Source organism: Pristiophorus japonicus, chromosome 2 (assembly GCF_044704955.1).
Source record: "Pristiophorus japonicus isolate sPriJap1 chromosome 2, sPriJap1.hap1, whole genome shotgun sequence".
NCBI classification, from domain to species: Eukaryota; Metazoa; Chordata; class Chondrichthyes; family Pristiophoridae; genus Pristiophorus; species Pristiophorus japonicus.
The window spans coordinates 90,142,256-90,168,871 of NC_091978.1; the positions used below are offsets into that span (position 1 = coordinate 90,142,256).

A 26,616-nucleotide genomic window follows, 5' to 3' on the forward strand; every position below is an offset into this window, starting at 1 on the left:
TAGTGCAATCACACCCTTCATGTAATGCGACCAGAACTGCACGCAGTACTCTAGCTGTGGCCGAACTAGTATTTTATACAGTTCAAGCATAACCTCGTGTTCTTGTATTCTATGCCTCGACTAATAAAGGCAAGTATCCTGGTATGACGAGTATAAAGACATGACAGTAGATAGCAATGGCAAACATGTAAAGAAATCATTCATAATTCGTAACAAATATACATTCCTTTAAGGAACAAAAACCCCATGGGAAAAATGGTCCAACTGTGGCTAATGAGAAGTTAAAGGTAATAGTAGATTTCTTTTTAAAAAGAGGCTTATAATGTTGCCAAAGGGGCGGGGGGGAGAAGAGAGAGAGAGAGAGAGAGCGAGAGACACACAAAAACAGATTATAAAAGCTTCTATAGGTATGTAAAAAGGAAGAGATTAGTGAAAGTAAACATGGGTCCCTTAAAGGTAGAGACAGAAATTATAATGGGGAATAAGGAACTGGCAGAGACATTAAACAAATACTTTGTTTCTTTCTTCAGGGAAGAAGACACAAAAATCATTCTGTAAATGGTGGGGAACCAAGGGTCTAGTGAGAATGAGGAACTTAAAGAAATTAGTATTGGTAAAGAAATAGTACTGGAGAAATTTATAAGACTAAAATCCCATGGACCTGATGGCCTTCATCCTAAGACTTTAAGAAATGGCTACAGAGATCTTCCAGAATTCCCTAGATTCTGAAACGGTCCCCATGGATTTGAAGATAGCAAGTTAAAGAAAGGAGGGAGAGAGAAAGCAGGGAACTTGTAGACCAGTTAGCCTGATATCTGTAGTGGGGAAAATGCTAGAATCTATTTGCGACTTGGTAACCGGGCAGTGGGGAGTGAGGTCAAAGATCAGCCATGATATTGAATGGTGGAGCAGGCTTAAAGAGCAGAATGGCCTACATAGTTCTGCAATGGTGAGAGGTTATATCTTCTGCCAGACAGTGTTTACTATGTATAGAGTTACATAACGGTAGTTTTGAATCTAATTTGAATTCAAATCTGTTTCCATAAACAGCAAGGTGTAATAATTAGCCACCAGACTGAATTTAATCCAAATGACATGGGACAAGAAATCTGGAAAGATCTGCTTCAAGATGGAAAATTGGACTCCCTGCCAGGTATCTATGCTAAAGCACTTTTTAGATTGATTTTCCTTGATTTTGACTGTTTCCTTCTGAAAATTGGTATGCCAACTTTATTTCAGCTCAGAATTAAAATTATTTTGGGTTTGAAGAGTTAATTTATGCTAAACCTCAAATTACTTGTGTTCCTTATTGGCATTTGACTTGGAGCTCCTAAAGGATAATGGACAGAAACTCTCCTTTAGAATCACTAGCAATATATTTTTGAATTCGTTCCTGGGATTTGAGTGTTACTGGCAAGGCCAACATTTATTACCCATCCCTAATTTCCCTTGAGAAGGTGGTGGTGAGTCGTCTCCTTGAACCGCAGCAGGCAATTAAGCGTCAACCACATTGCTGTGGGTCTGGAGTCACATATAGACCAGACCAGGTACGGACAGCAGATTTCCTTCCCTAAAGGACATTAGTGAACCGGATGGGTTTTTAATGACAATCCAGCAGTTTCATGGTCACCATTACTGATGCTCGCTTTTTATTCCAGATTTATTTAATTAACTGAATTTAAATTCCCCAGCCCCCGTCGTGGGATTTGAACACATGTCTCTGGATCATTACTCCAGGCCTCTGGATTGCTAGTCCAGGCCTCTGGATTGCTAGTCCAGTAAAATAACCCATACCCCAAATTGACCTATTATATTGATGTCTCTAGTCTTGAGCACTTCTAATAGTAGTATAATTTCCTGGAACATTGCTGTAACTTTAAAGAAAGGTTGACGGTAATGTCTTCAGAGGAGTAGAAAACAGGTAAACTTGAACTTTGAAATGTTCAATTTAGTGTAAATAAAATTTTTTTAAATAAATGTTTGAGAATGGTCATTTGGTATAATAAACAGAAGGCACATTTGTTATTTTCTCCTCCCTCCTGTTTCGCTTTGCTAACTGCAGCAGCCACTGGAATCAAGCTGCAACGTGAACATGTTCAGCCCCTCACGTCAGTTCCGCCATTCAATGAAATCATGACTGATCTGTATCTTCACTTCACCCATGGCCTTGGCTCCATACCCTTATACCCTTGTCTAGCAAAAATTTAGCGATCTCTGATTTAAAATTATTAACTGAGATAGCATCTACTGCTTTTTTGTACTTCTACCACCCTTTGTTAGTGTTTCCTAACTCCTCTCCTGAATGGCCTGGCTCTGATTTTAAGGTCATATCCCCTTGTCCTATACTTCCCCACCAGCAGGAAAAGTTTCTCTGTTTATCCTATCAATTCCTTCAAAATCCTTAAAATAATCCCAAAACCGTCTATATTTCAGGGAATATAAGCCTAGTTTATGTAAGCTCCTAATTTAATCCTTGGAGTCCGGGTAACGTTCTGGTGAATCTGCACTGCACTCTTTCGAAGGCAAATATATCCTTTTTAAGGTGTGGTGCCCAGAACTGTACATAGTACTCCCAGATGTGGTCCAACCAGGACTTGGTATAACTAGGAAACTTTTCCCCCTTTTATAATTTAGGCCAATGGTTCTCAACCGGGTGTCCAGGTTCCACAAGAAGATTTCAAGTGGTCTGCTAGAGAATGGCCGGTTTCTCCGGGTGAGGCCTATCTGGGGAAGACTGTGGCTGGGTCTGATTGAGGGGCTGATCGCAGGGGAGGTTGTAGTCAGATGGACTCAGCGGCCTGTGGGATGGCATCTGATAGATGCTGGCTGGGGGTGGGGGGAGAAACAGACGGTGCTGGGGTACGAGGGACCCTGGCTACCCCAGGGAGGCTGACTAGCTTCATTGGGGATCGGCACTAGTTAGAGGTACCTGTCTGGAGGTGCCAGGCCCATGTCATTTCCAGAACCTTCTGTTGTCTAATAACTGAATGTGTGACTAGAACTCAGAACTGTCTCCTCTGCATGCCCTCCCCCCCACTCTGCCACAGCCTTCCAAGTCAACCTTCAGGGTTAGCCTACCCTTTGAGGTATGTGGTGACAAGGAAATGTGTCTGGGTCTAAGCACAATAAAAAGAGACCAGAGGGAAGGTAGTAGAAAGCAACTGGCTCGGATGATGCCAAGGTTCCAATTATAAAAGTTGCCACTGGAACTAAACTCGTACCTTCATCAAAGTCAAACCCACAACCGTGGTTTAAAATCCACTTTTCTCGATAATTGAGTTAACATTCGCTATCCTTTGGCTTTGGTGTAGATTCCCCATGTGTTTAATTTTTAAATTATGAACCATACCATGCCGAGTTTCTTGTTTCCTTAACTGTTCTGGTCTATGGTGCAGCACATCTGGAATACTGTGTGCAATTTTGGTTTCCATATTTACGAAAGGATATACTTGCTTTGGAGGCAGTTCAGAGAAGGTTCACAAGGTTGATTCTGGGGATGAGGGGGTTGACTAATGAGGAAGGGTTGAGTAGGTTGGGCCTCTACTCATTGGAATTTAGAAGAATGAGAGGTGATCTTATTGAAACATGTAAGATTGAGGGGGCTTGGCCAGGTGGATGCAGAGAGGATGTTTCCACTGATGAGGAAGACTAGAACTAGATCTTATTTCTTATGTAGAGGGCATGATCTTGGAATAAGGCGCCGCCCATTTGAAACAGAGATGAGGAAATTTCTTCTGAGAGTTGTACATCTGTGGAATTCGCTGCCTCAGAGAACTGTGGAAGCTGGGACATTGAATAAATTTAAATTTGTCAGAAATAGACAGTTTCTTAAACGATAAGGGGTTATGGGGAGCAGGCAGGGAAGTGGAGCTGAGTCCATGATCAGATCAGCCATGATATTGAATGGCGGAGCAGGCTCGAGGGGCCGTTTGGCCTACTTCTCCTGTTTCTTATGTTATGCTTCCTTGGACATTTAATTCCATGATAATGCATGCTTTACTACTTTGATCTACTGTGTTATAGATCCTGCAGCAAAATCACTGGATCTGAATTTGTTAATGGTTTTCAGTGTGAAGAATTCATTAATGTATTCAATTTCCATGATATCTGCATCCATAAGAAGGATTTCTCTTGGAGCCCTCTTGCTGTTACCAACAATTGGCCTTCCTATATGCCATTCACTTCTAATATTCCATTGACTGTTTAAAACACCCATTCTAGATTATTGTTGGTCTTGTATCATCTTAAACTTTTATTTGGCAACTTGGATCAATTTGACCTTAAGTCTCTGAGCTCCTTTTATATTTGCTATGAATGTACATCACTACATTTCTTTATCCTTTTAAAAAATCTTTTTTCTATTTTATTTTCTAGTTCTTCCCCCTCTTCCTACACTTAGTTTTTTCTTTGAGCTCTTCTAGCTCTAGCACTAGTACATCAATTTCTTTAACTTTTTATTCTTGAGCATGATCAATCTAACTCTGCAGTGATCACTGAAACACATGATTGATTCATTTATGATATTGGATCCTTGCTCAAATCCTGCTTTGTATTTTGAGTTCCGCAGTTAATAGCCCTCATTGAGTTGTGCTTTCACTTCTCTTTTGGTTGTCCATGGTTTGACCATACTACCTCTGGGAGAATGACATTTCCCAAAAGTGTGATTCTTCTGCAAACTCTTTCTCGTGCTTGGCTGTCTGCTTGTTCTTGAACTGGCGTGAATGGCTTTTACCAATTACTACTACGTTATTTAAAAAGGTAAGTCAATGCCATGGACCAAAAATGAAAAACAATAGCGCAGGACAACCACAACAACTTGTATTTATATAACACCTTAAACAGAGTGAAATGTCCTAAGGCACTTCACAGGAGTATTATGAGATTTTAAAAAATTGACACCATCAACTTTGAAAAAAATAGGAGAAAGAAAATAATGCAAACCTTAGATTTAAAAAGCTGATTATTGTAGGGATTTGAAGCTGCAGAGGTTCTGGGAGGAAAAAAGTGTTTGTTCAATAAGAGTGATTTAATCTTGATTTCAGCAGAAAGAAAATTGCCTCACGCCTGTTGTACTTATTTGACGGTTGTTTTGTCCTCTATTATCCCTTCAGTCAGTTAATCTTTGCAAAATATTCTAACATTTCACCTTCAGCTTTTTATCACTACTAGTAGATTTGCCTGACATTGCTCACAGTTTGAGACATGGATTGTGATGTTCGGTATATGATACCTGCACTGGGCGAGTGTCACTGCTTTGTTTCTCTGCGATAGAGCAGTTGTCTTGAAAACTTTGCTGATCAGGATGGGCATGGGAAAATGGGCTTCAGACTTGGTCACAGTCATGGAGTATGCCATGCTTTCTAGACACTTCTGGACTATCAATAGCTGAGGTTCGTGGGGATTTCCCCACTTCTGAGGCTTGTGTCTGTATGCACAGCCATATTAAGTTTGGAGGTCCCGGGAAGAACTTGGCTCTTTGTCAGTCTGCAAATACATTAACATTTGAAAGGAAGACTGCCTAACCACCAAACTGACTTGACCAAATTAATTCCTGAATACAAGCAATGGCATAGAAGACCAGCCAACTCTCATTGAAAAGCAAATAAATTGGGATGGTTTTGTGTCATCATCACAGGCAGTCCCTCGGAATCGAGGAAGACATGCTTCCACTCCTGAAATGAGTTCTTTAGTGGCTGAACAGTACAATACAAGAGCCACAGTTTCTTTCACAGATGGGACAAATAGTCTTTAAGGGAAGGGGTGGGTGGGACTCGTTTACCGCTCACTTTTTCCGCTGCCTGCGCTTGATTTCTGCATGCTCTCGCCGTTTAGACTCGTGGTGCTCAGCGCCCTCCCGGATGCACTTTCTCCACTTAGGGCGGTCTTTGGTCAGGGACTCCCAGGTGTCAGTGGGGATGATGCACTTTCAGGGAGGCTTTGAGGGTGTCCTTGTAACGTTTCCGCTGCCCACCGTTGGCTCGTTTGCCGTGAAGGAGCGCCACATAGAGCATTTGCTTTGGGAGTCTTGTGTCTGGCATGCAAACTATGTGGCCTGCCCCGTGGACCTGATCGAGTGTGGCCAGTGCTTCAATGCTGGGGATGTTACTCTGGACGAGGATGCTGATGTTGGTGCGCCTGTCCTCCTGGGGGATTTGTAAACTACAGGTTTTGTGTATTGGGCACTCACCTAACAGATAAATGTTTTAAATCCATGTCTGCTCTTGTTAAGAGGCTCCCGAGGTATGGGAAATGGTCCACGTTGTCCAGGGCCACGCCATGGATTTTGATGACTGGGGGGCAGTGCTGTGTGGCGAGGACAGGCTGGTGAAGGACTTTTGTCTTACGGATGTTTAGCGCAAGGCCCATGGTTTCGTACGCCTCAGTAACTATGTCGACTATGTCCTGGCATTCAGTCTCTGTGCGCAGATGCAGGCGTCTGGGAGGACAGACGCACCAACATTAGCGTCCTCGATCAGGCCCACATCCCCAGCATTGAAGCACTGACCACACTCGATCAGCTCCGCTGGGCAGGCCACATTGTCCGCTTGCCAGACACGAGACTCCCAAAGCAAGCGTTCTACTCTGATCTCCTTCCCGGCAAACGAGCCAAAGGTGGGTAGAGGAAACGTTACAAGGACACGTTCAAAGCCTCCCAGATAAAGTGCAACATCCCCACCGACACCTGGGAGTCCCTGGCCAAAGAGTGCCCTAAGCGGAGGAAGTGCATCCAGGAGGGCGCTGAGCACCTCGAGCCTCATCGCCGGGAGCTTGCAGAAATCAAGCGCAGGCTGCGGAAAGAGCGTGAGGCAAATCTGTCTCCACCTGTGACTGGGACTGCGGCTTTCGTTTTGGACCTAAGGACTAATTTTTTAAAGTGGAAGCAAGTCTTCCTCGATTCCGAGGGACTGCCGATGCTGATGTTTTAAACCTATAGTCAATTTTTAAATCCCATTTTAGAAAATAAAAATTGCATTTATATAGTGCTTTTCATTACCAGACAGGGCCAATGAAGTAGAATTAAAGTGTAGTTACTCTTCATTATGTCGGCTTTTACCCTAATACTATCATAAAGCATTTAATTCAGAAACTTCTTTATTTGATGCAAAAATTCTAATGATTTTTTCTTTGGTGTCATTGGGTAGAAAGATTTGGAGAAGCATATACAATATGATTTTGAATAATGAAAATAGTAAACTAGAAAGACAAAGTTAACTAAATGAGCAAGAAATTGGTGTCATTCATCACTTCAAAGATAGTATTAGTGAACATTCATGACTGGCCAGTCAACATGGAATTGTATAGGACAGACTGCTTGACTAATTTAATAAAAATTAGTGGGGAAAATTACCACGTGTATAGACCAGAGCGTGCAGTCGCTGTGGTATATTATAACTTCAAAAAGTATTTGATTAACGCGACATATTAAAAGACTTGATGCAAAAGCTGCATTGTGTATTTACTGGGATGATAGTCTGCATCCCAGAGTACTTCAGGAAGTGGCCCTAGAAATAGTAGATGCATTGGTGGTCATTTTCCAACATTTCATGGACTCTGGATCAGTTCCTATGGATTGGAGGGTAGCTAATGTAACCCCACTTTTTAAAAAAGGAAGGCGAGAGAAAATACTGAATTATAGGGCCCAAGTTTCCACATGATTCGCGCCTGATTTTTAGGAGCAATTGGTGGAGAACGGACTATTTTAGAAATCGCAATTCTCCACATTTTTTTTTCTGCAGTTCTAGTCAGGTAGAACAGTTCTAGTTTAGAACAGAATTTTTTCTTCAAAAGGGGGCGTGTCCGGCCACTGACGCCTGATTTAAAAGTTTCCACAGTGAAAATGTACTCCAAACTAAAGTAGAATGGAGCCAGTGAAAATTTTTGTAGAACTGAAAAACCTGTTCTACATATTAAAAAAATCAGGCGCAGGTTACAAATTAGGCGTCCAGAACGAGGTAGTGGGGGGGGGGGGGGGGGGGGAAGGGAACTCATTAAATTTGACAATAAATCCTTATTTATACTTCTACAAATATTATACAAATAAATCCAACCTGAATAAACATTTATAAATTTATAAGCCACGAAAAGATTAAATAAACCATCTTCCTACCTGTGTGAAAGTGCTTCAGCCAGGGAGAATTTGGGAGAGAGAGATTGGCGTCGGGTCGGGGAACAGGAGCGCGGGTCGGGTCGGTGCGGGGGGTGGGGGGGAGCGGGTCTCGGGGCGGGGGAGGGGAGCGGGTGTCGGGTCGGAGCGGGGGTCGGGTCTGGTCGGTGGGGGGGGAGAGCGAGTGTCGGGTCTGGTCAGGCGGGGAGCAAGAGCTGGCCGTGGGAGGAGCCCTAGTGAGGCCATTGGGCCAGGGCTAGGGGCTGCGTGCTTCGGGCCCCTCCCACACAGTTCGGCGCCTGGAGCTACTGCACTTGCGTGCCGACTGTAGCGCGCATGTGCAGAGGTCCCGGCACTGTTTTCAGCGCCGGGACCTGGCTCCGCCCCCCCACAGCTCATGCTGACTGCGCCAAGGGCCAGAGGACCTGTAAGTAGGTGCAGACTACCGAGGATTTTTTTAGGCGCGAAAAATGGGCGCCCAGCTCGGAGGGACGCCCGTTTTTTTTCTTGTGGAAACTTGGGCCCATAGACTGGTCAGCCTGACCTCAGTAGTGGGGAAAATGCTGGAATCAATTATTAAAGATGTAATAGCACATTTGGAAAGCAGTGACCGGATCGGTCCAAGTCAGCATGGATTTATGAGAGGAAAATCATGCCCGACAAATCTTCTAGAATTTTTTGAGAATGTAACTAGTAGCGTGGATAAGGGAGAACCAGTGGATGTGGTGTATTTGGACTTTCAAAAAGCTTTTGACAAAGTCTCACACAAGAGATTAGTGTGCAAAATTAAGGCATATGGTATTGGGGGTAATGTATTGACGTGGATAGAGAAACTGGTTAGCAGACAGGAAGCAAAGAATGGGAATAAACGGGTCCTTTTCAGAATGGCAGGCAGTGACTCATGGGGTACCGTAAGGTTCAGTGCTGGGACCCCAGCTATTTATAATATATATTAATGATTTAGATGAAGGAATTGAATGTGATATCTCCAAGTTTGCAGATGACACTAAGCTGGGTGGCAGTGTAAGCTGTGAGGAGGATGCTAAGAGGCTGCAGGGTGACTTGGACAGGTTAGGTGAGTGGGCAAATGCATGGCAGATGCAGTATAGTGTGGAGAAATGTGAGGTTATTCACTTTGGTGGCAAAAACAGAAAGGCAGATTATTATCTGAATGGTGACATATTAGTAAAAGGGGAGGTGCAACGAGACCTGGATGTCATGGTACATCAGTCATTGAAACTAGGTATGCAGGTACAGCAGGCAGTTAAGAAAGCCAATGGCATGTTGGCCTTCATAGCGAGAGGATTTGAGTATAGGAGCAGGGAGGTCTTGCTGCAGTTGTACCTCCTTGGTGAGACCTCACCTGGAATATTGTGTGCAGTTTTGGTCTCCTAATCTGAGGAAGGACATTCTTGCTATTGAGGGAGTGCAGCAAAGGTTCACCAGACTGATTCCTGGGATAGCAGGACTGACATATGAAAGACTGGATCGACTCGACTTATATTCACTGGAATTTAGAAGAATGAGAGGGGATCTCATAGAAGCATATAAAATTCTGACAGGATTGGACAGGTTAGATGCAGAAAGAATGTTCCCGATGTTGGGTCACATTCTAAGGATATGGGGTAAGCCATATAGGACTGAGATGAGGAGAAACTTTTTCACCCAGAGAATTGTGAACCTGTGGAATTCTCTACCACAGAAAGTTGTTGAGTCCAGTTCATTGGATATATTCAAAAGAGAGTTAGATGTGGCCCTTACGGCTAAAGGGATCAGGGGGTATGGAGAGAAGGCAGGAGTGGGGTACTGAAGTTGCATGATCAGCCATGATCATATTGAATGGTGGTGCAGGCTCAAAGAGCTAAATGGCCTGCTCCTGTACCTATTTTCTATGTTTCTATACCAGGGATGAGTGGATCTATTTATAATGGAAAAATTAGGAGTATGAAAATGATTGAGAGCAAATAAAGATTATTTCACTAGTTGGTCAGTCAATAACGAGGCACAAGTAGTATTGAAACAAAAATCAGAGAATTTCACGTTTTATAATGTGGAATACATTACTGCAAGTGACTATTGAATCCATGTCCAACATGATGCAGAAGGAATTAGATAATCACGTAATGAAAATATTCAAGGATATAGGAAAAGAACAAGGATGGGAGATTGAAGCAGGTCATTACTTTTTGGAGCAACCATAGGCACAGCAATGATGTCACAAATTTGCCTCTTGTGCTGCATGTTATACAAAATTTATCTTGGCCTAAATGTGCATAGTCAAATGTGCTATTTGATGATGGCTCCCTCCCAAATGTGAACAAAAGTAAACTACTTTTATTTATGATATTTTCATTGATCTTCTAATTAGCCTGATAACTATACCACCTGTGATCATGAAAATTTTTTCTGACAGACTAGGATAAATGCTGATTTTTTCATTGCTTGAAATTTCAGCTCATCTTTTACTCCTTTATCCTGCTTCCGCTATGATTTTTCTATCAATGAAATGTAGGAGGCTGAATATTGCAGCCAGTGGTGATTCTTCCTTTGTCGCTTGCTTAAGATACCTCTGGAATGGATCGATCTCAATTAGTGGGTAGTTGAGAGGAATCGACAGTGTCCAATATCTCTGGGCTTTCTTCTTTCCTTGACAGGTAAGCCTGTTCTGTTAAAGATATGCCTACTAATCTGGTTTTCCATCTTCCTGTTTTGATCCAAAATTGCAGATTTTTTTTCTTTTACTTTTTTTGGATATTGAGTCTTGAAACCATAACAATTTACAGCATAGAAGAAGCCATTTGGTCCATTGCATTTGTTTCTAGAACAATCCAAAACAAATCTAATTTCTGTGCACTTTCCTTATAACCCTCTGCTTCAAAATATTTATCCAATTTTCCCTTAAAAGATGCAATAGTCTCTGCCTCAACTGTAATCCTGTGGCACAGCACTCTATCCTCTAGCAAACCTCTGGTAAATACATTTCTCCTCTAATACACCTCATTTTCTCTCCATGCTTGGCATTCTAGTCTCTGCCTCAATCTGTTTCTGACTTTGTTTGTTTATTTTATTGATTGTCAGTTTTCATTGCTGCCAGCTCCACAGGATGTATTCAGCATACATTAAGAATATAACTCAACTTGACTGTCTTTTCACTCTCCATTGAAGGAGGTGGGGAAATATCTTAAGCCTCAAATTTCTCTTTGAATTTCTCCCTCTCCTTTGTTTGATTACAGATGGAGCGTCCAAAATCTGGAAACCTCGAGACTGAGGCCGTTACGGACTTCGGAACGTCTATCCGACGTCCCAAATCCGGAAACTCCCGGGCCGAGGTTCGGGTATTTCCGGATTTCGGAATGTCTTTCCGACGTCCCGAAACGGAAAACGCCTAGGTCAAGTTAGGAAAGGGGTGGGGGGTCTGGGCGGCAGCCGAGATAAAGGCAGGGTGTGGTCCCGAGGCTGGCGAGGTAGGTCCCGGAGCGGGGGAGTCCAGCGGCAGGTTCGGATTTCGGGACATCCGATGGTGCTGAATGATTTCGACCCTGCCACGGATCGGCCCGGTGTCCGAATTTCGGAACTCCAGATTTCGGACACTCAACCTGTAACAAGTTTGACCAAAATGTCACTAGTGTGTTGCAAAGTGTATTTTCTTGTATTGAAACTACTCAAACTTAATTTTTTTTAAAGAATGAATTAGAATAACAGGAACCTTAAGGTTGAGCTGTTATTCTCTACAGCAATCCTGCAAGGGATTTCTTGGTGTTTGAATAATGGGTATTGCCCCTCTGATTGTCATAGTCAAGCTATCCTATTGTGTAATTGCTATCTTGGGGTCTTTTACCCAGGTTGTAGCAGTTGTTGCAGCCTGCTATCTAACTGTGAGGTTCATGAAAGCCACCTGTGAGATCAAACTGCCCAGCAAGTACAGATTCATTCAGATTTCTTTCCAAGTTTGCACCTGAATTATTGTTTTTACTTAAATGCCTCAATATCAAGATTGTCCTGTGCTCACTGCACAGAATTTGAGAGTTTCAAGCCACAGTGGATTTGCATTCTGCTTGGGATTTTAATAAGGTGGTCTTAGATCATGTCTAAACTTTTTCTTACTGTTCCACTTCTGAGCGAATAACTAAAATTGTATTCTTCCTCTCTGGAGCAAAGTATTTCTTCAATAATTGTAATATCCTTAGTTACAATGAACCCCCATATTGTGGTAGTATAAAGTCACAGCAGAGATACCACACTGATGAAGTAAAAAAAATGAACTGTACTAATGTCTGAGGAACCGGTTAAGGAGCAATGTGCTGATTTCTGATGACCATAACCATATTCTAACATCATTCCTTATTCAACTGAATCATGAAGTAGTACTATGGATTAAACCAATTTAGATGCAAGAGATGTGCATCAACCTAGCCATGGATGTTAGAGCTTCAGCAACATAGCCAAAAAAACAGACATTGCAAAACCCAATAGCAGTTTAAAAAGAAATCACATTGCTGGCCCATCTATAAGACACTGGGTGAAGCTCATTCCTCACCAAATCCATTTTATGTGGATTGATCCCATAAAGAACAGAGTATCTGGGTCAGTGGAGGATGGGGAAAGGCTAAGGTGATGTCATGGTTTTCCCCATCTGAATGATTTAACTACTCACTTGTGACATGAAGGTTTTAAGTATGTTCAGAGTAAAACTATCTTTAGATCAATTAATAAACAAATTTCCAATAGTTTTTAGGTGCTGATGATGGAAAGATATATTGTAAATAGTTTTCAGTTTTTATTGTATTTAGTTCAGGCAGAAAGCAATCTGCTTGCAAAACTACACTAATGTTGCTCTGAAGTGGCTGCTTAAAAGATGTTCCTTTTGAGTTTCCTCATAGGACTGCAGCTGAGATTGGGAATTCAGTGGTTTAAAACATTTAAAGCATAGCCATGTTCCATCCCTCTGGTGCTGAATGATCTGCATAATACTTTCATATCAGTTGAAGTCTCACCATCACAAGTTTGTTGATGCCTTTTGGTAGACTTTTTTCAACTTTACAGTAATGCAATTGCAAATCACCAATCCTGCATCAGTATTTAGTGCCTCTGCCTGGCCACACACGAGTTAGAATCCCTTTTCAACCAACTTGGTCTCTGTTAGTGCAGCAATATCACAGCAAGCTGACTCTTGTGTGACTAGAACAGTTCTACATTTTGAGCATTATGTATCGTGTGTAAGAGTTCTGATGTTCCATGAAGCCAGTGTTGGGTTCTGTTTTTGTTGATTTTATGACCAGTGTTAAGGGGAATGCAGGGGCTACCAGCCATGGTTAGCTGCTCTGTCTGTTGGAGCCTGGCAATGTTTAGGGCACATTTTCCAGCCCACTCCCCATGTGGGATAAGCAATACAAACCCTAAATAGGGCTGCTGAGTCAACTGGAATGATGCTAAATGATACTGCAGCTTCAAACATCTAGTGCCAAAGTTTCAAGACCATCTATATGTAGGTTCATTGTTATAGTCACTATCTATCTGAATCAATTTCTCCCCTATTTATTGTATAATAATTGTTACATGGACATGATATAATGCACCTGATGTTCTAAAAACTGTATTCTCTGACTCACTGAACAGCAGCACAGGTACCTCCAGTATCAGTTGACTAAAATACCAATGTTATTCTGGAACAACCCAGCAAATGAAAGAAAGAGAGGGTTAATATTCTAGAGGGAGACCCTTCATCCCAGTTAACTGGACTGACCAAGATAGAGGGGACGAAAATATGGGTATAGGGCAAGAGTACAGAAATCCCAACTATTAGAGATGTAGCTAATAGATTTAATAACATGTGAAGAGATTTTTGTTTTAATATCTGGAAACTGTTCTATTGAATCCTTTGATTCTAACTTTTTTTTTTAAATGTTGGAACGAGCAAAACAAAGATTGGGGCTCTCGCATGGGGAAAAAACCTGAAATAAATACGAACAATAATTTTGGTTTCTTACACAGGCACAGCCTGTGGAGGAACAATAAATAACAGACCACAACTTCAGGATTCCCGTGTTTGGCTGCGCATGTGCTAAATCATGAAGTTGCGGTTGGTTTCAAAGGCGAGCCATCATCGGAACCGCAAGTTCCGGGCCGGGAAGTTCTCCCTGGTGACCTGGCCGATATTTATTTATCCCTCAGCCAACATCACCTAAAGCAGATTATCTGGTTATCTCATTCATGTTTGTGGAACCTTAGTGCGTGCAAATTGGTTGCTGTGTTTCCTACATTACAACAGTGACGACACTTCAAAAAGTACTTCATTGGCTGTAAAGCGCTTTGGGATGTCCTGAGGTAGTGAAGGCACTATATAAATGCAAGCTTTTTTTTAAACGAGGTTGTTTAGCCATTTTTGAGCTTCATGGAGGTTCTTGGCATTGTTGCCTCTCAAATTCCTGTATATTGTTAAGTGTGACTGGTGCTAATGTAAATTAACTTGTGAAAAGATGCAGAGATGTACGGAACTGTTGTAAGAGGGGCAAGTGGTTGTAATTCTTAGAGAGCTGTGTAAAGCTAAATTGGTTTTGTAGAAAATTGGTGTGTTCATAGATCTTCCTAGAGGCATGTTGATCTGACTTTTTCCATGACTTTCAGCAGGTTTTGTGTTTCACTAAGCTGAACTGTAATAACCATCTTTTGGATAGGGCTTGGCTCAGTGCCAGCACATGCTGTAGATCACGAGGGAAGAAAACTATAGCCCAGTTGATTCCAGATAAATGCATATCTGATCCAAATGTAAAACATAAGTAGATATTTTGTTCGCTCTCATTGTGCTGAATTGTATATTTCAATAGTAGCTTTATGTAACTGACTCAAAAACTGTTCCAAAGTAGCTTTTTTAGCTTATCAACTTGTGCCTTTTACGTAATTTGGTATTAAGTAACTAAAATGGTTATACAATGAGCAATACTCTGCAAATGACGTATTTCCTATCAGCTGATTTATCAGATGTTTTTGCTAAGAAACACAGGCTGACTTGATCCACATAACAATGAATTGAGAGTCGGTTTCTTTTTTTGTTTGTGCACCTAGGAAAAAGTAAACCGACAGAGAAAGGGCAGGTCACTGCAGCAGCTATTGCAGCTACCTGCACTGTTCCGACAAAAAAGCAAAATGTTGTTGAGTTCTGTCTTGCGTGGGACATGCCCAAGATCTATTTTGGATCAAGGGAAAAAGAGCATGCAAGGTAAGAGAAATAAAAGAAAAGCAAAATGGAGCACACAGAGCACAGCCATTTTCTGTGAATTTATTTCACTTGACCAGACTAGTGCATATTTTCTTTTAAACTAGCACAGAACAAGGAAAGGTTATTCAAGCCATCCTGTCCATCTTGCCCAGTTGGTTGTATCATACATTGACTCTACCCAGCCCACAATCTCTGGAGAGAAGGTTCTGCCAAGTTTCTCTTTACCCCTTTTCCAAAAAGAACAAAATACTCTCAACTAAATTCACTTCACTTCACTTGGTATGATACTTCTATTGTTCAAGAAAATGTGTTTGATGGAACTTGATGATCCCTACCTGGATGATCTCTATCTGTACTTGTACTCAAGCCCAGCCCTAACTTGATATTTATGCACTTTTTTTGAAGTGTTGATTGATACTGCTTTAGCTGGGTGTCTCTTCTACATTGTATGGGAGGAAAAATTCCTACTTATTATTTCTATTCTCTTGGTTTGTGCTCTGCCTAAACTGGGGAGCCTGTTTGCAACTAAAGCATCCATTCCTCTTTTAAAAAAAAAATATATATATATAAATGTCTCCTGCTTCTTTGCTCTATTGAAAGCTCGTTTATTTCCTCTGAACTTTCCCTTCTGTGCAGTGGGTATAGTTTTGGGCACCCTGCTTTCAAAAGTTTGTAATTGTCACGTCAGATTGTATCTAATGTGGAGTTCAGCTGTTAAATTAAGTACTACTGAAATTATTCTTTGAAATTCTTTGAAATCAAGTTAATCTTATTATTTCATTCAAACCAGTATTGGGACTGTTTAGAGGCTAGTAATGCATTTTGATGGTAATAACTTGGTGTACTTGTTAATGTTGGTTACATTTTCTTTCTAGGTGGTATACCCGCTTTTTTGGGACAAGTGGGGAGGCTGCTCCTGCTCTGAGTCACTACTCCCTAACACATTACAAACAATGGGAGCAAAAGATTGATGATTGGCAACATCCAATTTTAGAAAATGGGTAAATAATGCAATATTAAGCATAAGGAAAACTTGCAGTGTATATATAAACTTGTCCTTTACTATTAAGTTTTCTGGAGATAATTTTATATATCCCATGATGTTTAGTAGAATATCTATAATCTGGTTGAAAACAAATGGAATAGTGTATATTGTCTGTTTTTGTCCCCATTATATGCAAGCTGTTAATCAAGCAATTGATGTGATTTCTGCCAACAAACTTAATAACTATTGGATTAATTAAAGATGTAATTAAGATCACCTTGAATATTGTTTTGGATGTTGTTTCTGGAGATTTCCGAAGGAAAGTTTGAATGCTGACCTCACCAGAACTAGCTCTGAAAAGGTCCTACTCATTGTATGGTGGAGCTAGATTGGTGTAGATACAGTTGAAGTGGCATGCTCTTGTTTTGATTCTGCATTTATTGTCCAGGCTCTTGTGTATTGATTCTCGTTGGCTAATGCCTACTTCTAAAGTCCTGTGCTAGTGGCTGATGGGGCTGGGGATTCAATATGTACTGAAATAATGCACAAATGAAGTCTCACTTGAAACCTCTACCAGAAAGTCTGTTTAACCACCTGTCTTTGAAGAAAAGAGTTAAAACAAAAAATAAGTGAAAAGAGCCAAAAGGAAGGGAAAATATTAGTGGGTTTTACTGGAATTAACTAATTAAACTTGTAAAGATAGCATTTCATTTTTCAATTGCTCTGTTAAATACTTTTATTTTTTTTTCCCCTTTAGTTTTTTATTCTTTCTAATCCTCCAATCTCCCGAGGGGATATCAGTTTCTCTGAGTGTAATTCCAGGAACTGTAGCCATGATTTACTAACTTGCCCAAGTAGTCATTCATCATGGGTAAGCCTAGACAATGAATTTTGACAGGCTATTCAACTGTGGAAGATATCCAAATCGAGTCCACTCCTGCCCTCGTCTGATGTCCGCACACGCGCACACTTTCCAGCATGGGCTCAGTGGATTGTAGTCTAGAACAGGAGTCTTTATTTTTCCTCTTCCCCTTGGCCAGCTAGGATTAGCTAACTCAGCACAGACCTAGGATTCTACCATGCAATATTTATCCACTAAACCATCAGGGAAGCAAGAATTTAATTTTTTTTTATGAAATTGAATCATACTTTTGAGTAATTTGCACATGTTGTTTTGAGAAGCGGTGAGGGCCCAGGGACAGCATGGGCCAGTCCACACTGCAATATGTATACGCACTAGGCCAGTGCAGCAGAGCTGGTCTCCAGTCGTCTTGGTCAGTCCTTACCACTGGACCAAGACCTAGCTCTGTCAAGCCTGTGTAGTGGCTGGTATGCAATGGCCACCACACATTTAAAAAAAAAAAAAATTTTTAAATCCACGCACAGACATCTTCCACCCTTCAACATGTAGTTCGTGACCTTGAATATTAAGTCCTTCATTGAAACACCTATGAACTCATCCCTTTTTGGTGTGGAAGCAAGTCATTGTCGATACAAGGGATCGCCTATGATGATGTTGAACAATGATGCAGAAGAAATCTGGCGAGGGACGAATATTTCAAATGAGGGCAAATATGTAGAGCAAATGTCAAAAAGCTTCCTGGGTGGATGAGTGAAGCACAGAAGAAAGAGTGGAAATAAACCCATGGTCCTTGCATTGCTGTAGATGAGGTGTGCTGCCCTCAAGTTCCTGAGCTCAAGCAAGAGCTACAAATAGCAAAAATGTGAAAGTATTCAACCAAGGAGCTAGTTTAGTCCCTTTGTCATACCAATCTAGATCTTGCATGACAAAATTGTACTGTTGCAGTCCTGCTATTAGCTAAATATTTTAGTGTTTTACAATTTTGAATATATTGATAACATTTACAAATTGTTAAATCACAAACTTTCATTGTTTAAGAAAACCAACCTTGAAGTACTCCAGATTGAATGCTCATTTTATTTAAAAGATACTGTTCTGCTTATGAATATTTTCAAAGTAACGTTTTATTTCTGGTTAACTTATTTCCGCATAGCTTTTGTGGAAATGACCAAAGCTGCATTTACGCTAATGCTTTTAGACATTTTGATCACCAAAATCAAGTCAATTTAAAAATTTAAATTTGGGGTCCTAGTGTTCACATGTTCCTGTTCCCATTTATTTTACAGCCAATTACCTGACTGGTACAAATCAGCCCTATTTAATGAACTGTACTTTATGTCTGATGGAGGGACAATTTGGCTTCAGGTGCCTGATGATTTAAATATAACAAGTGGCTTGAGTATTCAGAAGGACGAGCTTCCACCTCTACCTAAAGTGCTGAAGGAATATGGAAGATTTGCTTATTTAGAAGGTATAATTACTGCTAACGATGTACAGTATCATTCTAAGGGCCCCAAGTTTCCACACGATAAAAAACGGGTGCCCCTCCGAGCTGGGCGCCCGTTTCTCGCGCCTAAAACGGTGCCTAAAAAAAACCTCGCGATTCTGGAGCGTTCTGCAGCTCCTTGTCTGCCTGGCGTGGCGTGCAGGGGGGCGGAGCCTACACTCGCGCCGATTTTGTAAGTGGGAGGGGGCGGGTACTATTTAAATTAGTTTTTTTCCTGCCGGCAACGCTCCACGTGCGCGTTGGAGCGTTCGCGCACGCTCTGTGAAAAAAACATTGGCACTCGGCCATTTTTGTAGTTCTTTGTAGCTGTTTAATTTTTGAACATTTTAAATAAAAGCTCATTGCCATCAGCTCTTGCAGCCTTCTCACTGTCCCTCCCCCCCCCCCCCCCCCCCCCCCCCCGCGGGAACGAAACGTCTGTTCCCCCCCTCCCCCCGTGGGAACGAAACGTCTGCCCCCCCCCCCCCCCCCCCGTGGGAACGAAACGTCTGCCCCCGCGGGAACGAAACGTCTGCCCCCCCCCCCCCCCCCCCCGTGGGAACGAAACGTCTGCCCCCGCGGGAACGAAACGTCTGCCCCCCCCCCCCCCCCCCCGTGGGAACGAAACGTCTGCCCCCGCGGGAACGAAACGTCTGTTCCCCCCCCCCCCCCCCGTGGGAACGAAACGTCTGCCCCCGTGGGAACGAAACGTCTGCCCCCCCCCCCCCCCCCCCCCCCGTGGGAACGAAACGTCTGCCCCCCCCCGCGGGAACGAAACGTCTGTTCCCCCCCTCCCCCCGCGGGAACGAAACGTCTGCCCCCCCCCCCCCCCCCCCGTGGGAACGAAACGTCTGCCCCCCCCCCCCCCCCCCCTCCGCGGGAACGAAACGTCTGTCCGTCCCCCCCCCCCTCCGCGGGAACGAAACGTCTGCGCCCCCCCCCCCCCCTCCGCGGGAACGAAACGTCTGTCCCCCCCCCCCTCCGCGGGAACGAAACGTCTGTCCCCCCCCCCCTCCGCGGGAACGAAACGTCTGTCCCCCCCCCCCTCCGCGGGAACGAAACGTCTGTCCCCCCCCCCCCCTCCGCGGGAACGAAACGTCTGTCCCCCCCCCCCTCCGCGGGAACGAAACGTCTGTCCCCCCCCCCCTCCGCGGGAACGAAACGTCTGCGCCCCCCCCCCCCTCCGCGGGAACGAAACGTCTGCCCCCCCCCCCCTCCGCGGGAACGAAACGTCTGCGCCCCCCCCCCCCTCCGTGGGAACGAAACGTCTGCGCCCCCCCCCCCCTCCGTGGGAACGAAACGTCTGCGCCCCCCCCCCCTCCGTGGGAACGAAACGTCTGCGCCCCCCCCCCCCTCCGTGGGAACGAAACGTCTGCGCCCCCCCCTCCGCGGGAACGAAACGTCTGTCCGTCCCCCCCCCCCCCCCCCTCCGCGGGAACGAAACGTCTGTCCCCCCCCCCTCTGTGGGAACGAAACGTCTGCGCCCCCCCCCCCTCCGCGGGAACGAAACGTCTGCCCCCCCCCCCCCCTCCGCGGGAACGAAACGTCTGTCCGTCCCCCCCCCCCTCCCCCCTCCGCGGGAACGAAACGTCTGCCCCCCCCCCCCCCCCCCCCCCCCCCCTCCGTGGGAACGAAACGTCTGCCCCCCCCCCCTCCTCCGCGGGAACGAAACGTCTGTCCCCACCCGCCCCCCCCCCCCCCCCCCTCCGCGGGAACGAAACGTCTGCCCCCCCCCCCCCCCCCCCCCCCCTCCTCCGTGGGAACGAAACGTCTGCCCCCCCCCCCCCCCCCCCCCCCCCCCCTCCTCCGTGGGAACGAAACGTCTGTCCCCCCCCCGCCCCCCCCCCCCCCCCCCTCCGTGGGAACGAAACGTCTGTCCCCACCCGCCCCCCCCCCCCCCCCCTCCGCGGGAACGAAACGTCTGCCCCCCCCCCCCCCCCCCCCCCCCCCCCTCCGCGGGAACGAAACGTCTGCCCCCCCCCCTCCTCCGCGGGAACGAAACGTCTGCCCCCCCCCCCCCCCCCCCCCCCCCCCTCCGCGGGAACGAAACGTCTGCCCCCCCCCCTCCTCCGCGGGAACGAAACGTCTGTCCCCACCCGCCCCCCCCCCTCCGCGGGAACGAAACCTCTGTCCGTCGTCCCCCCCCCCCCCCCTCCGCGGGAACGAAACGTCTGACCCCACCCCTCCCCCTCCGCGGGAACGAAACGTCTGTTTTCCCCCCCCCCTCCCCTCCGCGGGAACGAAACGTCTGTCGTGTGTCCCCCCCCCTCCCCCCCCCCCCCCACCTCGTTCTGGACGCCTAATTTGTAACCTGCGCCTGATTTTTTAATGTGTAGAACAGGTTTTTTCAGTTCTACAAAAATCTTCACTTGCTCCATTCTAAGTTAGTTTGGAGTACGTTTTCACTGTGGAAACTTTCAAATCAGGCGTCAGTGGCCGGACACGCCCCCTTTTGAAGAAAAAATTCTGTTCCAAAGTGAAACTGTTCTACCTGACTAGAACTGCAGAAAAAAAATGTGGAGAATTGCGATTTCTAAAATAGTCCGTTCTCCACCAGTTGCTCCTAAAAATCAGGCGCAAATCATGTGGAAACTTGGGCCCTATGTCTGTACTAACAACTAGGTTTCCCTGTGGCCGTCATCACAGCATGAAGTGCTTTAAAGTTATCAGCTTTTGGAGATTAATCCAAGCATTATGAGCTCCAGATAAATTCCAGTATTAAACTTGTTTAGAAGTTTGTTTTATCTTTCAAATAGTTTTATATTTCAATAGTAGAAATAAATTAGACATTTTTTAAATTTTAAAAAGTTATCCTTCTGTATATTGGTATTCTCAGTTTTCGACATAATCTTGCAAAATGTAGTGAATGGACACACACGTGCATTGAAAGAATCTACTAAACGAATTGCTGCTCTTTTCCACAGGAATGGCTATTTAGTTATTTGTATATTGAATTACATGCTGTAGAGTGTCAAATTTTTTTTTTTCTTGCTTTGCATTGTAGGACAGGAGTATCGAATGTACAATACTTACGATGTTCATTTTTATGCATCATTTGCACTAATCATGCTATGGCCCAAACTGGAGCTTAGTCTGCAATATGATATTGGTAAGTGATATCTATTCCATCTGGTGCTCCTTTCAGAAATTAAACAAATCTAAACTTCATGGGACTGGAATAATTGCCTGATCTTGAGATCTACAAAAATCTCTACCACTAATGCAAATTGTATTTGTTCAGGGATCACCATTTCAATGAGCTGTATTCTACAAATGACAGATTTTGTTCTGCTCACTGCCAAAATGCTTTAAATGCACTGTTGCATTCTGTTAGTTCCAAGAACTACTTTATAATATTTATAACATACTAGTGCTCGTTTTAACCATTTAGCTTGTGCATTTTGTGTTTCTGGACATTTACATTATATTAATTTTCAGAATCACCCTTGTCAATATGCCTTTTTATCTTGAAGGTAACTAATATTCCTACTTGTAACATGGTACAGAGATATAAAACACTTGTGTATAACAGTTAATACATTTTATATCAAAAAGTTGGTTGCACCGTCGCCTCTGAGTAAAGAGTTCAATTTCTACTCCAGAGTAGTGCACTGTCCGACATGCCGTCCTTTGGTTGCGACAGTAAACTGAGAACCCCTCTCTGCCTGCTCATGTGGACAGTAAAGAGCCCATAGCACAGTTCAAAGCAGAGCAGGAAGTTTCTGGGCAAATTTTCTTCCCTCAACCAAAAACACCAAATCTATATTCATCTCATTACTGTTTCCAAGATCTTGTTGTGCTCAAATTGACTGCCACATTTGTGTACATAACAATGACTGCATTTCCAAATTTTTTAGATATCTGACATGGGACACATTTCTTAACGTGTATTAGTTATGCTAATCATAGAAGTTTACAACATGGAAGGAGGCAATTTCGGCCCATAGTGTCTGTACCGGCCAACAAGAGGCTATCCAGCCTAATCCCACTTTCCAGCTCTAGGTCCGTAACCTTGCAGGTTATGGCAATTCAAGTGCACATCCAAGTACTTTTTAAATGTGGTGAGGGTTTCTGCATCTACCACTTTTTCAGGCAGAGTGTTCCAGCCCACCACAATCCTTTGAGTGAAGAAATTTCCCTTCAAATCCCCTCTAAACCTTCTACCAATTACTTTAAATTTATGTCCCCTGGTTGTTGATCCCTCTGTTAAGGGAAATGGGCCCTTTTTATCCAATATATCTAGGCCTCTCATTTTACATACCTCAATGAGGTCTTCTCTCAGCCTCTGTTCCAAGGAAAACAAATCCAGCCTATCCAATCTGTCCTCATAGCTAAGATTCTCCACTCCCAGCAACATCCTCGTCGACCTCCTCTGCACCCTCTTCAGTGCAATCACATCCTTCCTGTAATGTGACCAGAACTGCACGCAGTACTCCAGCTGTGGCCTAACTAGTGTTTTATACAGTTCAAGCATAAACCCCCCTGCTCTTGTATTCTATGCCTCGGCTAATAAAGGCAAGCATATTCCGTATGCCGCCTTGACCACCTTATCTACCTGGCCTGCTACTTTCAGGTATCTGTGGACATGCACTCCAGGGTCCCTTTGTTCCTCTACACTTAATGTCCTACCATTTAATATGTGTGTTCCCTTTCCTTGTTGGCCCTCCTCAAATGCATTACCTCACACTTCTCTGGATTAAATTCCATTTGCCATTGTTCTGCCCACCTGACCAGTCGATTGATATCTTTCTGCAGTCCGCAGCTTTCTTCTTCATTATCGACCACACATGATTTTAGTATCTGCAAACTTCTTAATCATACCCCCTATATTCAAGTCTAGTTCATTGATGTACAACACAAAAAGCAAAGGACCTAGTGCTGAGCCCTGTGGAACCCCACTGGAAACCTTCTAGTCACAAACACCCATCAACCATTACCCTTTGCTTCTTGCCTCTGAGCCAATTTTGGATCCAACATGCCACTTTGCCCTGAATCCCATGGGCTTTTACTTTCGTGATCAGTCTGCCATGTGGGACCTTATCAAAAGCTTTGCTAAAATCCATATAAACTACATCATACACTTGGCCCTCATTGACCCTCCTGGTTACCTCCTCGAAAAATTGAATCCAGTTAGTCAGACATGACCTTCCCTTAACAAATCCATGCTGACTGTCCTTGCTTAATCTGTATCTTTCTAAGTGAAGCCAGAGAGGATTGGTTAATGATGGTCAAAGCCTCTGCTATTTCCTCTTGCTTTGCTTAACAGCCTGGGGGACACTTCATCTGGGCCTGGGTACGTATCCACTTTCAAAGCTGCTAAACCCCTTACCCTTAATACCTCCTCTCTCTCTTTATTTCATCTAATATTTCACACTCCTCCTCCTAGATAGCAGTGTCTGCATCGCCCCTCTAGTGAAAAGTATTCATTAAGAACCATACCCACATCTTCTGCCTCCACACATAGATTACCCTCTTCTTTAATAGGCCCTACATGTTCTTTAGTTATCCTCTTGCTCTTAATATATTTGTCATCATTGGGTTTTACTTGCCAATAATTTTTCATGCTCTGTCTTTGCTTTCCTAATATCCTTTTTTAATTTCACCCTTGGACTTTCTATACTCTAGAGATTCTGCAGTATTTAGCCCTCTGTATCTGTCATAAGCTTCCCTTTTTTTCATTGTTCTAGCCTGTATGTCCATCGACATCCAGGGGACTCTAGATTTGTTAGTTCCACCCTTTTTGTTTAATGGCACATATTTGGCCTGAACTCTCTGGATCTCCTACTGCTCTGACACTGATTTACCTTCAAGTAGCTGTTTCCAGTCGACTATGGCCAAATCACTTCGCAGCTTAGCAAAGTTGGCGCTTCCCCAATTTAGAACTTTTTATTCCTTGTCTATCCTTGGTCCTTTTCCATAAATGCCTTTAAATCTAACTGAATTATGGTCACTAGCACCTATATGCTCTCCCACTGATGCCCCTTCCACATGCCCAGCTTCATTCCCTAAAACTAAATCCAGAACTGCCCCTCCTGTGTTGGGCTTGCTACATACTGGCTAAAAAAGTTCTCTTGAATGCATTTTAGTAATTCTGCACCCTCTATATACCCTTCACACTAATTTTGTCCCAGTTAATAATTAGGATGGTTGAAATCCTCTACTATTACTGCCCTATCGTTTTTGCGCTTCTCAGAAATTTGTCTACATATTTGCTCTTCTATCTCCCTCTCATTGGAGGTCTAGAGTACACGCCCAGCAGTGTGATCACCCCTTTTTCGTTTTTCAGTTTGACCCATATGGCCTTGTTTGATGATCCTGCTAATCTATCATCCGTCCTCACAGCTGCAGTAGTTTCTTTAATCAATACTGCGACCCCCCTCCCTTTTTACCCCTCTCTATTCCATCTGAAGATCCTGTAACCAAGAATGTTGAGCTGCCATACATAGAAATTAGGTGCAGGAGCAGGCCATTTGGCCCCTCGAGCATGCACCACCATTCAATAAGATCATGGCTGATCATTCAACCTCAGTACCCCTTTCCTGCTTTCTCTCCATACCCATTGATTCCTTTGGCCGTAAGGACCATATCTAACTTCCTTTTGAATATATCTAACGAACTGGCCTCAACAACTTGCTGTGGTAGAGAATTCCACAGGTTAACTACTCTGAGTGAAGAAGTTTCTCCTCATCTCGGTCCTAAATGGCTTACCCCTTATTCTTAAACTGTGACCCCTGGTTCTGGAACTCCCCAGCAACGGGAACATTCTTCCTGCCTCTAACCTGTCCAATCCCATCAGAATTTTATGTTTCTATGAGATCCCATCTCAGTCATCTAAACTCCAGTGGATACAAGTGCAGTTGATCCAGTTTCTCCTCATATGTTGGTCCTGCCATCCCGGGAATCAATCTGGTGAACCTTCGCTGTACTCCCTCAATAGCAAGAACGTCCTTCCTCAGATTAGGAGACCAAAACTGAACACACTATTCCAGGTGTGGCCTCACCAATGCTCTGTACAACTCCAGTAAGACCTCCCTGCTCCTCTACTCAAATCCCCTAGTTATGAAGGCCAACATACCATTTGCCTTCTTCACTGCCTGCTGTACCTGCATGCCAAACTTCAATGACTGATGTATCATGATACCGAGGTCCCGTTGCACCTTCCCTTTTCCTAATCTGTCACCGTTCAGATAATCTGTCTTTGCCACCAAAGTGGATAAACTCATCTTTATCCACATTATACTGCATCTGCCATGCATTTGCCCACTCACCTAACCTGTCCAAGTCACCCTGCAGCCTCTTAGCATCCTCCTCACATCTCACACTGTCATCCAGCTTAGTGTCATCTGCAAACTTGGAAATATTACATTCAATTCCTTCATCTAAATCATTGATGTATATTGTAAAAGGCTGGGTCCCAGCACTGAACCCTGCGGCACCTCACTGGTCACTGCCTGCCATTCTGAAAAGGACCCGTTTATTCCGATTCTCTGCTTCCTGTCTGCCAACCAGTTCTCTATCCATGTCAATACATTACCCCCAATACCATGTGCTTTAATTTTGCACACCAATCTCTTGTGTGGGACCTTGTCAAAAGCCTTTTGAAAGTCCATATACACCACATCCACTGATTCTCTTGTCCACTCTACTAGTTACATCCTCAAAAAATTCTAGAAGATTTGTCAAGCATGATTTCCCTTTCATAAATCCATGCTGACTTGGACCGATCCTGTCACTGCTTTCCAAATGCGCTGCTATTTCATCTTTAATAATTGACTCCAACATTTCCCCCACCACCGATGTCAGGCTAACAGGTCTATAATTCCCTGTTTTCTCTCTCTCCCTTTTTTTTTAAAAAGTGGTGTTACGTTAGCTACCCTCCAGTCCATAGGAACTGATCCAGAATCAATAGAATGTTGGAAAATGATCAGCAATGCATCCACTATTTCTAGGGCCACTTCCTTAA

General features: G+C 43.8%; 1 protein-coding gene across 3 annotated transcripts in view; it reads left to right on the forward strand.

Annotated features, from left to right (window-relative positions):
- gba2 (glucosidase, beta (bile acid) 2) overlaps window positions 1-26,616 on the forward strand; it is a 94,796-nt gene that overhangs the window by 32,522 nt on the left and 35,658 nt on the right. For all 3 annotated transcript variants that reach the window (XM_070868400.1, XM_070868401.1, XM_070868402.1), the window contains exons 6-10: window positions 1,051-1,153; window positions 15,167-15,320; window positions 16,196-16,321; window positions 18,454-18,638; window positions 21,658-21,762. In XM_070868400.1, coding sequence (XP_070724501.1) covers window positions 1,051-1,153; window positions 15,167-15,320; window positions 16,196-16,321; window positions 18,454-18,638; window positions 21,658-21,762 — 673 coding nt within the window. The remainder of the gene's footprint in view (window positions 1-1,050; window positions 1,154-15,166; window positions 15,321-16,195; window positions 16,322-18,453; window positions 18,639-21,657; window positions 21,763-26,616) is intronic.